General features: G+C 55.6%; 1 protein-coding gene across 5 annotated transcripts in view; it reads left to right on the forward strand.

The window, feature by feature from the left end:
- PRDM2 (PR/SET domain 2) overlaps window positions 1-15391 on the forward strand; it is a 118678-nt gene that overhangs the window by 100698 nt on the left and 2589 nt on the right. For 4 of the 5 annotated variants that reach the window (XM_079945365.1, XM_079945367.1, XM_079945364.1 and 1 more), the window contains one exon: window positions 11651-11794. In XM_079945365.1, coding sequence (XP_079801491.1) covers window positions 11651-11771 — 121 coding nt within the window. In that variant the 3' untranslated portion in view covers window positions 11772-11794. Of the gene's footprint in view, window positions 1-135; window positions 241-11650; window positions 11795-15391 lie in introns of those variants that run through there. The other variant, XM_079945368.1, reaches the window with a different exon arrangement.

Genomic DNA, 15391 nt, shown 5'->3' on the forward strand with positions numbered 1-15391 from the left:
CACTCTGCGCTTTGCAGTTCTAAGTAGCTTTCCTCTTCACCATTTTGGGGTCTGTAGCGCTGCTGGAAATGGCCCCCTTGACTTGTCCAGGTAGACACATCACAGTCATCCCCGACTTTGCTTCCACTCCTCCAGGTGGTGGGCTGTTTCCACCTGAAAAACCATCTGCGGCAAGCCAAGGAGACCCCATGAAAATGCAAGGCTGTTCCTCAGCTGTTCCCAAACTCTCAGACCAGCTTCCTGGAACAAGTAAGAGACCCCGTGTAACCAGATCTGTTGTTCACGGTTCAGATAAAGGCCTGAGGCAGAGACTCGATGAACTCTTACCCCAGTCCTGTTCCCATTTGCAAACTCCCCAAATCCCCTTGTGTATAACTTGCCTTGAGACTCAGGCACAGTAAAGAGGGCGGGAGAGATTTGGGGGTGAGGGTAGGTGGTAACAATGCCTTCTCCATCCCCGAGGAGTGGCCTTCAGAGACAGAAATGACCCCTTCTAGAAATCCTGTCTCTTTTCTTTCTGGGGGTAAAGTAAGTTACACGTTCTGTGCTTTCTTTTCCTTCCCGTCCCTCCCACCCCCAAATAAGTAAAGCAAAGGACAACATGGTAAAGTGAAGCCAATCCCAAAATGTGTTCCATATGTTCCACAGAACACGGACGCGCGCGCACACACACACACTGTTTACACGGTGTTTCTGCGGTCAAGTCCCTTGTTCTGAGCTCTGGTAGCCTGTTTTTCTTCCTTCCTGCTAATCACACTTCGTAATGTTGTATTTATTTATGTATTATGCAGGTAACTACCTTCCCCTTCTAGAACACATGCCCCAGTGTTCTGGAGACCAGATCTGTTTGCTTAACTGCTCTATCCCCAGTGCCTAGCACGGGGTCAGGTGTATAACAGGTGCTTGGTGTACTGATCATCACGGGAATGCCCGGTCTTGTTTAGCATGTGGACAGGAAGGCTGACTCACCTTAATAGGCCGGAGGACACCTCTCCCTGTCGGCACATGACGCCACGTGTATGTGTGCAGAGTTGGAAATCTGGCTCCCAATCTGATGAGCATTCTCGCTAAATCAGATTCAGGACACGTTGCTTCATATGGCTGATCTTAGAACTTTTCTGTCCAAAAAGACTAAATTACAAAAACAAAAGCTTCTGGGTGCTTAAAGGGCCCCCCCTGAGGCTCAGCATAGCCCACGCCATCCCCTTGCAGAATTGTCATTGTGCCTTCAGAGATCACGTCTGTCGGCACGCCGCTGTGCCCCACGGTACCTGGCACAGAGCAGTCGGTCAATACACAGTTATCAGATACATGGGGTAAATGACAGCCTGTGTCCTCTTCTTGGGAATTTACACTGCCTGTGGGCACATGAAACTCTCAGAAATCCTGCAGAGACATGTCTCACTGCATGAGCCCGTGCTCTGGAGTAAGTAAATGGCTCTGGCTTCCATCCTCCCTCTGCTGTTTGCCAGCTGTGTGTTGTTGCACAAGCTGCCGAACCTCTCTGTGCCTTTGTTCCTCATGTGTCAACTGCAGCAGTACCCATCTCATAGAGGTCTCGTGGAGACTCCATTTGTTATTCCATGTCAGGCAGTGGGCACCGTGCTCCACATGTAGTCAGCACGGAAACGCTAGCTGCTGTGATGCGCATGGTAATGAGGACGACCTGTGCAACATCTGGGCAAACCTTCCACCAAACCTGGCTTGGGAAATGCTGGTAACAAGGAAGGAAAATCAGGAGGGGTTTCATTCCACGTCTGCCACCGCCTGGCTGTGAGTCGGTGGGTTTCCCAGGAGTGTCTGGCTGGGCGGTGTCTGTCCCCTGCAGGGAGGGAGCCTGTTTGAGAGGCCCCTGCAACTGAGTGGTTTCCAAACCTAAAGGGCTGCGAGATCCTGGCGAGGCCCGAGCAGCCCAGGGTGGAATCAGGCGACCCGGGTCCAAGTCATTTAGCATCTACAGGCTGCCTCTGTCTCCCGCTCTGTAAAAAATAAAAGGGTGAACTGTCCCAGCCATGACTACCTGACAACCTGTTTGAGGTCAGCTGGGATTCGGGGTGAGGGCTTTGGGGTTCTCGGGGCAGGGATGGGGAGAAGGTGCAGGGGCAGCCTCTGTATCCAACCCCCTGCACCCTCGAGGAAGAGGCCTCCAGGCCCACAGCGCACGGCGCCCCTGCCCTTTGGTCAGCCTTGTCACCCGCTGACTCACATCTGGTTCAGGCGCGTAGCAAGTGTGTCTTCCGTGTAGCTGTGCCAGCCCTGCGTCTGGGATGCCCTGCCAGCCAGCATGCCCAGGCCTCCCAGGACAGACTGGTCTAGACGCCTTGGGTAGCACAGAGCCCCCTGAGCTCCCACAAGGCTTTCCATCAAGGCAGCCACCTCTTCTCGCTGGCATCCTTGGAGGGGCACCAGACATCAAGTTTTAGAAATCCTGTGATCAGGGCAGATGCCTCATAGGGCTTCTGAGACTCTCAGTCCCAGCAGCTCCAAACCGTGCAAGGGTTTGTCCCTGGAGCTTAACTTCTTTGGCCTAAGACAGCTTTAAAAGATGAAGTGTTCGTAATCATTAAATCTTAGTGTCCTTATAGAATCTTGTTATTTAAAAGAGCTTTCCCGTCTGGACTTCGTGGGAGACCCATCAGTCCCTTCTGTCCCGAGTTGGAATCTGTTTGCTCTGCATCCATCGGTCTTGTCACGCTTGTATTTGTTTCTGTTTTCTTTTTGGCTTCCCCCCCCGTTCTTAGAAGTTTCCTTTTGAAGAAAGCAGACCGTTTCGGCTCAGTTGGAGGGAAAGAGAAGGGCCGGCATCTGGGCTAGAACCAAGTGGTTCCCGGGGAGAAGGGCAGTCAGGGGCAGAGACACAGCCAGGGGCAGAGCTGGGTCTGCCCGAGGGGCTCACTCCTCCCTCCAGTCAGGACTCCTCAACCCCAGTTTGTACCTCACAGGCTGTGTGACTTCTCCTGCAGGTGTGACGTCCTCCAGACGTGACCCACTGCACCAAGTGGAGCGGGGAGGGTCTGTTGGGGACCCTGGTTTGAGGCCTTGGTGGTGAGAGTAACCTTCCGGGAAGCTGCTGCCTTGGATGATTTGGTCTTGGAGAGACACAGCCGGGCACAGTTGGGCTTGGGCTTCATTGGGAGCCCGGCTCCTGATTTGCCACTTATTGTTCAGGGAACCTTCTCTGAGCACCTCCTGGTGCCAGGCCTGGTGGCAGGTGGGCAGGTGGGTGAGAAGTGAATAGAGTCACCCTGTACTCTCCAGGGTCGAGTCCCCAGTGGGAGGCAGGGACAGAGCTGGAAGTACCCTCGCCTGGGCCATGCTGAGAAGGGCAACTGCCTCCCAGGATTGCTTTTGCCCAAGTCCACAGGGGCCCCTCACTGCCCTTCCTCTCCATCATCAGTGTCCCCCAAAAAGCAGTGCGACCAGGCATGTCCCCCCCTGCCCCACTCCCTCCCAAGAACAACTTGCTGTGTGACCTTGAGCAGGTGACCACCTCGCTCTGGTCCGTTGGCCTCATCTGAGAGTGAAGGGCTGCTTGCTTGGCCTCTGGGGTCCCCTGCCCCTTGCTTGTCCTGGCAGGGCTGGAAGCAGCCCCGGCTGGGATCTCCCTGCTGGCAAACTTCCTTTGGCCAAGGTCATCGCGGGCCAGGCCAGCCTTCCTGTTGACCAGCTTGTGTCACGAGCTGTCACATGCTTGGTGTTTGGAGTTCAAGCCAAACAGGTTTGGGGGACTCATGAAGACCTAGGAACCTGGCGTAAAAGCCCCAGGAGGAAGGTATGTGATTGGTTTTTTGGATGCACGGAGGCCAGCCAGCAGCCTCCCTCAGGGCTGATGAGAGGAGCAGACTGTCTGCGGAGCGGACTTCAGCTCTGGGGTCAGATTCCTGTGAATCCTGCCTTCCTTTTTTCCTCTCTCCCTTTCCTTTCTATTCACGCCTCTCTGTGACCTAAAAGGAGTTACTTCACCTCCCTGTGCACCTGTCCCCTCGGCCAGAAGAGGGCACAATAAGCCATCTCACGTGGTTAAGGGAACATTAAATGGAAAAACCACCTAAGCTACGAGGGCCCGCGATGCCGACCCTTCATGCGTTAGCTGAGGGACCACGGCGACTGCCCAGGCCAGTGGTTTCGAACCTCTGCCCCATCCCTCAAGGACCACTTTCATTTCCCTCTTCTCAGCCCGCACACTGCCAAGGCTTTCCCTATAAAACTTCACTAGGCACGGACGGGGTCCTGCCCCAGACTTCAGAAGCAGGCCACCACCTATAGCACGCCGCCGGCACCTGACTCTGCTGAAGGTTTCTCCCAGCCCCACGCTCCCCCGGTTTCGGTGCACAGGTGCCTCTCCAGGGATCTTGTTAAAATGCAGATTGTGACTCAGGAGGTCAGGTGGGGGCTGAGTAGCTGTACTGCTGACCAGCCCCCAGGGACTGCTGATGCTGGTCCGCGGACCACACTTGGAGTAGATGGGTCCAGACCAGTGGCTGCTCTCAGAGTTGGCTTTTAAAATTCCCAGTGCCTGGACTCCAAGCCGGCTAAGTCAGAACCGGCAAGTCTGAGGAGTGGAGCGGGCACAGGGATTGTTCTCATGTCTCGAGGTGATGCCAGTGAGACCCCCAGACCCCCAGTTGCACCCAGAACTGCTTCCTGGCTTCGTGGGTGGCTTGTGTGACTCTTCTGTGGGCAGACGGCCACCCCATCAGGCTTTTTGGAATATTGAAAAGAGCTCTTTGATCCCCATCACTACAGGGACTGTGTCTGGGAGGGGGCCCAGGCTTTGGTGTCAGGTGGTCTTGGATTCAGGTCTTGGCCGCACCCTGTTGGCTGATAGAGTGTGGACATGGGCCTCCTCACCTCTCTGGGCTTCCGTCTCCTCCTCTGTGAGATGCAGGTCATCACTGTCCTGCTTCCGGGAGTGAAGCACCTGCAGTAACTCCCGGTGTACAGCAGGCACCTGTGTAAATGACGCTATTACCTTTTTTTCCTTGTTTGACATCCTCATTTTGCAAGCAAGACTACCCTGGCTCAGAGAGGTGGTGGCATTTTCCAGAGGCCACACAGCACGTTATCGGTGGTTCAAGGGCTGAAGTTCGGGCTCCTGCATCCCAGGGCTGTGTCACTACTCCCACCCCCGACTCCCAGCCTGGGAGACCCATTTGAGTGCAAGGGGCCTTCCTGGAGCAGAGGGTGGAGCCTGCTTGGATGCCGACGACTGTTCCTGGCAGTGGCAGGTGCCAGGAAGCAGGAGGTGGCTCCCGCGAGCTCCCACCTGGGGCTTCACCCACCTCCAGGGAGCGTCGGTATCATCTCAGCTTGTCTCGCCTTTGACGTCGGCTCACACGCCCTTTGCCTCTCCCTTGCCTCCTGCAAAAGTGCTGAACGTCAGACACCAACTTCAAATGATTTGCTCTCTCAGAATTTGTGGAGAGTTATGTAAGACGCCGCGGCGGCCGTGTGGCCTAACCAGCTCTGGGGGTGGCATTCCACGAGGCCCCTCCTGACTCCTATGCAGGGGAAGAGGTGGAAGGCGGGGACGCAGGCAGGGTCTCCGCTCAGAGCGCCCAGGCAGCCTGGCAGGGAGCATGGTGGGGAGGCACCCCGGGGCCCCGGAGCACGCGCCCTGGAGTGTATCCCGGAGGTGGCAGCCCCTCCCCTTGACCTAAAAACTCCTCGGTGGGGTTCTCTGAGCCCCTGCTGCAGTTCCTCTCCTCCCCGTCTCTCTTGAACTCACTTCTCTCAGGCATTTGTCTCCACCATGTCCTGGAAGCTGCTGTTGCTAAGGTTACCAGCAGCCTCTAGGCAGCTAAATACCGTGGCTGGTTCTGTCTGTCTTCCTGAACGTGTCGGTAGTGTCAGACACTGTAAATTCTCCCTCTTCCTTGAAATATGTGTCACCGTGGACACCACTCTCACATCACCCCCTGCCCCTCTGCATCCCATCCTCAGTCCCTGGACCTGCCCCCGTCTCCCCTCCCCTGGGTGAGCCTGTCCAGCCCCCCTAAATGCTGACCCGTCCCAAATTCATCAGTTTCATTTAACCCGCCCTCTTGATTTCTCCCTTGGGTGTGTAATGAACGTTTCAAATGTAATCTTTTCAAAACGGCTCTCCCCACAAAGTCTTCTCCTGCCATCGTCCCCTTCTCGGTCAAACAAACTGTCCCACCGGGGACTCCATCTAGACTGCCTCAGCGCTGCCCCGACCCTGACACCCAGTTCCAAAATGTGTCCTGATTCCACTTCTCACTTCTCTACATCCTCCGCCTCCATCATCTCTTGCTTGACGAACTGGTCTCCCCATTTCCGTTCTTTGCTATCCTGCAATCCGTGCCCAGCACAGCGGCCGCATCGGGTCATGTCACCTTGCTGCCCAGAAGGATGCGACCCTCCCCTCTGCCCACTCTTACCTCCCTGACATTCCAGGCAAGTGGGAAGATGCTCTCAGGAGGTGGGGGCAGGTGGGCACGGCCTGCCCAAGTGTCAGGGAACCGGGGGTGTCCTCATCCCGCTCACATTCCCTCACCTGCGGGTAACACCCATACGGCACCTGTCCCCCGTCTGCCCTGTGAAAGCGGCCTCTTGTGTTAACTGCTCTTCTTGGACAGTCGTAGGGCGGCCAGGCATCTCTGCATATTCCTCAGCTTTGGATTTCTCTGTGAATTGCCTTTTCGTGGCATTAAATGATCTATTCAGTGATCGGCAGCCTTTGCTCATTTTTCTTAGGCACTCCTTAGTTTGTGTTGTCACTACTTCATCTCCCTGGCCCCAGCATCCCCTGCCCCCGGGACGACTCCGAGATGAAAGGCCAGGTGTGGGCCCTGATCCGTGACGTCACCTTGTCCCCAGCTCCCCAGAGCCCAGTGAGGGCGAGCTCCAGTTGAGGTGCTGACCTCCTTCCCCTGTGACTCATTACCTCGTGCAGACACCCCTCGCAGACAAACCAACCCTGTTAGATCCTCGCCAGGTCCTTGCATCCCTCTCTCTGCTCGGGCCCCACGCTGGGACCTCCCCCACATCCCCTTTTTCCCCATCTTCTCCCCGACCCTGGCCTTCCCTCCTGCTGCTTCAGTTTTGTTTGTCGTGTGTAGTCCAGTGTATCGGATGCCTCCTTTACCAGAAACCACTGGGGGCTGAGCGAGAACTGGAGGCCCAGAGGCCCCAGTCTCAGCCTCGCACCGGCATCTGAAAATGAGGGTTTTTCCCTCTAGGCATCGCTGAGTCACACGCAGACTGTGAAAGGTAACGACCTCTGTGTCATTCACCAAAGCTTCCTTGGCAAAGCACCTGGCAGGTAGTGGACACGCCATCCGTACAGCAAATAATGAAAGGCTCCCTACTGTGTGCCAGCCACGGGTCTAGGTGCGGGGGACGTCAGGGACAAAACACCTCCAGTGGAGCCAGAAAACCAACAGCCGGGTAGACACCGAGTGTGTTGGTGCAGTAAATACAAGAAAGACAGAGAAATGGACTCGAGGCTGGAGTTGCAGGGTAGGATGTTTGCAATTTCAAATAGGGCATCTGGGAGGGAGGCTTGCTGAGGAGGAGGCCCTTGAGCAAGGACTTGGAGCGGGGGTGGGGGGGGTGGGGGCGTGACTATGGTGGGGAGCCTTCAGGGCAGGGTCCGCAGGAATGGACCAGAGGAAGCCTAAATGACACCCTCGAGGGTCAGGAATGGAACAGCCCTGCCTTTCAGTGCCTTCAGACTCTGGAGGTTTCTGACAGTGAAGAAGTGACTGTCCAGCCCTTTCTCGATGCCCTGGATTCAGGACCATGAGTGTTATCCATTTTACTGGGCTGTGAGGAAGGATGCTCAAGGGGCCCCACTCAGCCCATGTTCTGGCCCCCGCACTGAACGGGCGCAGATTTCCGTGACTGAGAAGCCTGTGCAGCGGGGACGTCTGGAATCTAGGATCATCACCTCTTCATTCATTACATTTTGGGGGTTTGCTGTCCACGCCTTCAAAATGAGGTGTTAAGGCTGCTGTGACGAGCAGACCCAGCTCGGTTCCTTGGCCTCACATGCACCGTGCAATCATGTAGATGACGTGGAACGGCCCGTCGAGGGGGCGGGGGTGTGTGCTGAGAGGTCAGTGGGGCGGGGCCCGGGAGCATCTGCAGAGCACTGGTTCCCAGCCCTGGTCCCACACTGGAACCGCTGCGGAGCTTAAAGATGCTGATGCCCGACGCCACCCCAGAGGTTCTGACGTCACAGGTCCGGCAGCAGCCCAGGCCTCCCCAGCGGACTCTAGTGAGTAGCCGGGGCCTCTAGTGAGGCCACGGGGAGGAGGGCTCCGCGTGCATGTGCCGAAGGAAGCCCTGCGGAGCCGGGGAGACAGGAGCTGAAGGAGCGAGATGGCTGGGAGGTCGGCGGGGCTGGGCTGTGTGTGGAAGAGCTCGGTCCCCACCAGGAGCCTGGGGTTGAGTTTCGGCAGGGACATGTCACATCCCGCTGTACCTTAGGGAGGGGGAACAGATGGGAGGGGAGCCAGCGGGGTGGGGTGGGGAGGGGGCCTTGCAGGAGACCAGACTGGGCGGCAGAAGAGAGGGAGGAAGGCGGACGGAGCCGGCAGGGCCCTGGTGGGTCCCCTGCGCTGGTGACCCCTGCCCTCACACCTCCAGAAATATCCCCCTTGTGCCGAATTCTTTTCAGAAGGCAAAGGGCCCCCGTATCCTGGTCCCCCGGGGCTCTTCCTAGCCCCGCTCTGCATCAGCAGGCTGCAGGGATTGTCTCCATTTTACAGATGAGGAAGCTGAGGTTGGGAGGCCGGGAGGCAGGGAGGCCCTTCCCGGGGTCACACAGCCAGTGAGTAAGAGGATGGGAGCTCGCACTCAGGTCTCCGACGGCTGTGCTGCCTCCTCGGGGCTTATGACTGCTGCCCACCCCCACAGCGGCCACAGTCAAAACCCCATGCGAGTTGATGTTGGACTTGATTGTCATAATAACCCTATGAAATAAAATTGCTCTTCCCGTTTTGTGGATGGTGAAACTGTAGCTCAGAGAGGGTCCATGGCTTGCCAAGGTCACACAGCCAGTGAGTGGGAACCACGAACCACAAGGTGCTCGTGGGTTAAGCGTAACTGTGCTGAGGATTGGAGAATATCTGGTTTCTTAGCACCTCACCTCTCAGCCTCAGACAGCTGCTGGGCTCTCACAGTCCTCCGACCACAGAAAGGGTTTCACAGTCAGGAAGGAGACTGTCCTGCTGGGCATCACCACCCCAGTCCCTAAAGGAAACACCCAGGTGGTGACTTGGGGTCTCCTCCAAAATTGTGGCCCATAGAGCTGAAAGACCTGGGCTCTGCTCCCCCAGGAAAGTCTCCATCTATCTGAGCCCCCGTTTCCTCATCCGTGAAATGGGTATAAAATCACTTGTTCCTCCTACCTCCTGGACTGCTGGTAGACTCCGGAGATAACAGCAGGCACAGCACTTGGGAATCACAGCGGCTGTTGTGTTGTCCTCCATGGGGCCAGGCAGTGTGTGAGGGGTGGTGAGAGGCACCTGCCTTCGGGGGCCTTGCCCCTGACCATTAGCGCTCTACCCAGGAGGACGACTAAGACTGGGGAGAAAGCCTGCTCCCGAGTAGAGATGGCTGTGCGGCCACAGGAGCTGGAGGGTGGAACGGAGCAGAGGGGAGCAGAGATGCCTGGCAGCTGCAGAGGGCTGGGAGGTCCACGGTGTTGTCTTTGTTTGATTGATTAGGTTTTTGAATGTTTCATAGATGTGTGATGATGGTGAGACGAATGAAATGGAAATTGAGAGTGCCAGCCCGTTCGTCCCCAAAGCTGCTACATCCTGCTGGAGACGTTGCCCCAGAGAGGGGACAGTGTAGGGGGACCTGCCACGTGCCAGGACTGTCCCTTATTCCTCAGCCGGACAAGGTGTGCAGGTCGTCCGTGTTTCCGGGCAGCCTGGCAGCTAGCTGACTGTCCCCTCCCAGCATTGGGTGGGCTGGCCGAGGGGTCGTCGTCGTGCTCACCCTGAGGTGCCCCCTGCAGGCCACACCTCATGGGTCTTCTGGTCCATCCGGGGCACAAGCTTGCCGCCGAGCCTTGGGTCTCAGTTTTCCACCTTGAATCTCGCTCGGGACTGATCGCACAGTGTCGGGGAGGAATTCAAGCAGGGGCAGTCCTGAGCCATGACTGAGAGCCAGGACCTCAGAGGGGATCTCATCTGTGGAGAGAACAGAAATCTTCCCTCTGGCACCTTCTTTGTTGTTCTGTTTATACATTCGTCTATTCTTGTAGGTATGTGTGAGAGCTACCTTGTCAGCTGTGGCACCGTTAACATCTGGGCGGATCAATCGTCATGGGGGCGTCCTGTGTGCATTTAAAGATGTTTAGTAGCATCCCTGGCCCTGTCCACCAGATGCCGGGTAGCAGCATCCCTCCCCTCAGATGTGACGACCCCAAATGTCTCCAGATATTGCCAAATCCATGCCCTGGTTGAGAACCACTAATTGAAACCCTGATGTTTCAGCTTTGAGACGGACCCCGTTCCCAGCTCTTTCTCCCTCCCTGGAGCAGGCGAGGTTCCCAGAAGGGGTCGCCCTTCCTGCTTTCCCGCCCACTCACTTCCATTCTTCTACCTAGAGAGGCAAACTTGGGACCCGGAACAAGTTACTTGACCACTCTGTGCCTCTGTTTCCCCGTCTGTAAATTAGGGCTAACAGAGAACCCATCTCGTAGGAAGAGTAAGATAGTTGATATACATAAAATATTTAGCACAGTGCTGGGCACCACATGTGTTGTTCTTATTCAACAAATACTTATTTTTGTGATGCTAAGCCGGGGATGCAGCAGCGAACAAGACAAGGGCCCTGACCTTGAGATCTCACAGCTCCTGAGGGAGGCAGATGCACGATTCTGTGATTGTGATTCAATATAACAAGGGCTGTGATGGACAAGCATGGGGGGCCGTGGGAGCCCACAGGAGGGACACCTCATCCAGGAGTTAGAGAAGGAAGTCTTCCTGGAGGAGGTGATATTCCAGCTAGGATCTGGAAGGTGAGTACGACTTAGCTGGATGCAGGAAGGGGAGGAATAATGGTCTGGATTGTCTATCTTTAAAAAAAAATTAATGCTTTCCTGAAAAAGAAATCCAGTTTAATGGGCTGTAGTAGCAAATAGGACCAAACCGGGTCAAGGGATCCAGGTTTATACCCCCTCTGAGATCCCTGACACAAAAGTTCTCCGCACAGTGAGGCCGGAACAGCTGCCAGGTGCAGAGTTCCAGCCTGGAGGGGACCCGGACCTACTTCCTCTTCCTTCTGTAGGTGACGGTGGTAACTTGGTAGCAGAACGCCCCCCCCCCCCAGATGCTTTTGCGGGGAGCATGGTGCCCGGGGAGGCAGGCGGGGAAACGGTGAAGCTGCCCTCTGCACAGCAGTGTCCATTCCTGGCTCGCCTGCCCATCCAGTGGGGGTCCTGAGGGCGGGCCTGCCCGGTGCAGTGTCTCAGAACCCCGCTTGTGGACGCTTCTGCCGGCCCATCGCCTCCTAGTGGAGGGAAGGGGGTGGGCGGAGCATGGTGGCGCTCACACCGGTTGTTCAAGGTGCCTGGAGAGGCGGTGCCAGCACGAGACCTCCCGGGTGCTGTCTGGGTACCCACCGGGCTGGGCTCCTGGTGATGCTGTGTGTTATTCCTCTCCCCACACAGCTACAGTCTCCGCCTGGCATCTCGATGTCCTCCGCCAGCTGCCCCGTACATCACCAGGCAGTGTAGGAATGTCAAGGCCACAGCTGCAGCCCAGTTCCAGGGATCCCTCTTCAAAGAGTAGCTGCTTCGCCTGCTCCTTGACAGGTACGCGGAGGGTGGAGCAGCCTCCGGTGGCTCTGGGGGCCGAGGGGCAGGGCTTGGATTTGGGGGTGGGCTGGGCAGGAGAGAAGGGGGTGTGTTAGGTGGGGCAGGGGGCCTTCCTGCAGGGAGGGTATATAGTGGCTGAGAGTGTAGACCCTGGACCATCTGGTTCAAATCCCACCTCTGCCTCTTACGGGCTGGGGGACCTCAGCAAGTTACTCTGTCTCTCTGAGTCTCAGTTTTCCCATCTATAAAATGGGGATGACAGTAGTATCTACTTCATAGGACTGTGAGAATTACAAGTGTCAAATGTATGAAAGCACTTACAACAGTGCTTCACACAGATAAGCACCAGGTAAGCCTAAGTATTAGCGATCGTTATTGTAATAATAATAATGACAATAATACTCAGCACTTAATTGAGACCTTCAGCGGCTTTACGGCCAGAAAAGGTTATGGAGTCCCTATTCCCACAGTGTATTTGAAAGTGGAAGTAATACTAATTCATAAAGTATAAAAACTTAGATTTCTGTGGGACTAGAAGTCTCCTTCCAGATTTTCTGATGGTGAAACCTGAATTCATTCGTGGATGCTGGACTTTTCCTCTTGGGGGGCCGGGCTTTGCCAGTGACCTTGAGCAGGCTTGGGTTTCCCTGCTGGTGACCTGGAAGGTCTTTTTTCGTTGTGTCCCCGAGACCAGCATCTCAAGCATGATTGGGGCACCGGTTAAAAATACAGACCCCAGGATCCCACTCCAATTCACTAAACGAGCATGCTGGTGAGCAGGGCCTGAGAATCTGCATTCGCAGGTGGCCCCATGGCTCTGGGACACACTCAGATTCGGGGATGGATCCCTGCTTAACATGGCCAAGGTCACTTGGAATGAGACCGCGGCTGTTTAAGGCAAGATAGGCTGAATTCCGAAGCTCTGGGGTCTTTTGTGCCGTGCCTTCCTCCCTCACGCCCCTCCTCTCCTTGATGGCTCGCTCACTCCTCTCTCCCACAGCAGGTGGAGTTTCTGGGATTGGCCTTATTTCTCTGGGGGTTCACTCAGGAAGGGAGTGGAAATAAAACCCACTTTCCCTAGAGAGTTTGTGCTGCGCAGCTGGCACTGAGCCCACCTCCTGGGCACCAGCTCCTGAAAGGGGAGGTGAGCCCAAGTCCGGAGCGCAGTGGAGCAACGTTGGGTGGATGCTGCAGTGCTCAGGACTGGACGGCCCAGGAGACCATCCCCCCTCCCACTTTAGAGCTGGAAGGGTTGGGCCCCGGAGAGGAGGCTCAGCTAGAGTCTTCTGGAGAGCGGCAGGCAGAGCCAGGATGTGCAGTTCCCCACTCTGGGTCCAGTGCGTGTCCTGGGATCATCCTTTTGGCAGCTGCATGGACTTTCATGATGATGGGCTGGCAGGGTGTGGCTTCCAGCTCAGAGCAGGTGTTCTTTGCAGCCTGAGGGAGAGGCGGGTGCAGCTGGACTGATTCCTGCCCAGACCGGGGTGTTTCTGTCGGCCACTGCAGTCTCAGCCGTAAGCATGCCTTGCAGCTTCAGGCCCTCCCCTGGGGCCCGTGCTCAACCCTAAATGAATTCTTTTCCCTTAGTTTCAAATGTGCGCAGCTTCCCAAGCTGGGTGCTCAGATGAATAGAGGCCCAATTTCATTTGTATCTGCAGCTCACAGCTTCTGTTCACTCACCAACAGTGAATGTTCAGAACTCAACAGTTTACTTTCAAAGTGACTGAAAATTGCTCCTTAAAATCTTATTTAACTTTTTCTCTAATTTTTAAATTTGTATGTATAATAAGTATGTGCTACTTATTATTTCAAAAAATGACTTTTTTTTTTTTTAAACATCTTATACTATTTGTCTTAGTCTGCTTGGGCTGCCATAGTAAAATACCACAGACTGGGGGGTTTAAGCAACAGACATTTACTTCTTATGGTCTGGAGGCTGGAAGGCCAAGATTGGGGTGCCAGCATTGTGGGGTTCTGGTGAGAGCTCTCTGGCTTGCAGATGCTGCCTTCTAGCTGTGTCCTCACATGGCAAAGGGAGGAGGCTCTGGTGTCTTTTCTTATAAGGGCACTAATCCCATCACGAGGGCCCCACCCACATGACCTCATTTAAGCCCAATCACTTCCCAAAGGCCCCATCTCCAAACACTATCATTTTGGGGGTTAGAGTACAATTGTGGTGGGGAACACAATTCAGTCCACAGCACTGTTTAACACAGTTCCAAAATGAAGTTTTGAGATGCCGCGGCAAAGGATTTTAGCACCGGAAGGGATGTGTAGGCAGATACCCTCACTTTACAGAGAAGGAAACTGAGACACAGAGGGGCAAGTGACAGCCCTGGGATCAGCTTTTTGAGGCCCAGACGGATGATGGATTTTAAGTGGTCTGTGCCCACTGTACAGGCTCTGGGGTTTGTTCTGAGGAAAGGATGACATCCTCAAAGCACCCAGGACTGCCGTTCATCCTGCTGCCCTTGCCGGGGTAGAGGCTCTGGGGCCAGCTTACTGGACAGTCTGACCCAAGGCGGGGACCAACACAGAGGAGCTTGGCTTTTCTCCAGCACCTGCCTTCCACTGCCTCCCTTTTCTGCGCTCTCATGACGTCTCGGGCAAAGCCCAGAGCTCTCTGCTCACTTTTAGGTGTAACAAAGTGCCACGTTGCCTAGTCCAGCCTGACACTCCCTTTGCACATCCTATTTTGCCTCTGTCTCTTTCCCATCCTAAGGGGCCAGCCGGACTTCTGCCCTAGGGTCTAGGAGGGGAGGTCCAGGGCAGGGACTGGCACCTCTCACTGGTCTGGCCGCTGCCATGATCCTCCTCTTGGCTGTCACTGTTCCTTTGGCTAAGACTGGCCGGCCTTGGGGCAGACTTCCCGGTGCTGGCCCTCCCACAGGGTCGCAGGAGTGGGGTGTGTGGAGGGTCTCCGAGATAGGAGAGCGCCCCTCTGGCTCAGCCTCTGCCGACCTCCCCTCAGCTCCAGTCCCAGTGGTCCAGCCACAGCGCCTGCTGCTGGGGTCTCCTTCCTGGAGGGCTGCCTCTCGGGTGGGGGGCTGGCAAGATGGCTTCCTTTTTGGATCTCACCCCATGACCCACAGGGGACTCACATATACTAGCCACACCAAACCAGGGGAATGCAGAGCGCTCCACGCTGGCCCGTCTCTACGTCCTTCTCCTGCTGCTGCTTCTGCTTCGATGGGCGGGGCACATGCAGGCCTCCTCCGGGCATGAGGCTCCCTCTCTCAAAGGCACCCTGCTCCGCTGCAAGCAGCTCTTTCCAGCCCCATCGAGAGGTCTTGGGGGGTTGGAACTGACATAGTGTAGTGGTTAAGAGCACACTTTCTAGAGTTGAATCCCGGCTCCAGTAATCCTGGCAGGTACTTCACTTCTCTGTGTTTCAATTCGTCTGTCTGTAAAGTGGGTTAATAATAATAATATCACACTATACCATTTTATATAAAGGACTTGAGCATCTGTGGATTTTGGTATCCGTGGGGGTCCTGAAACCAATCCCCCTGTGGATACTGAGGGATGACTGTACCTCTCTCACGGGAATATTGTCAAGATTGTGTAGGTTAGTACAGTAAGTGCCCTACACGT

This window comes from Stenella coeruleoalba, assembly GCF_951394435.1.
Source record: "Stenella coeruleoalba genome assembly, chromosome: 1".
In the NCBI taxonomy this organism is placed as follows: domain Eukaryota; kingdom Metazoa; phylum Chordata; class Mammalia; order Artiodactyla; family Delphinidae; genus Stenella; species Stenella coeruleoalba.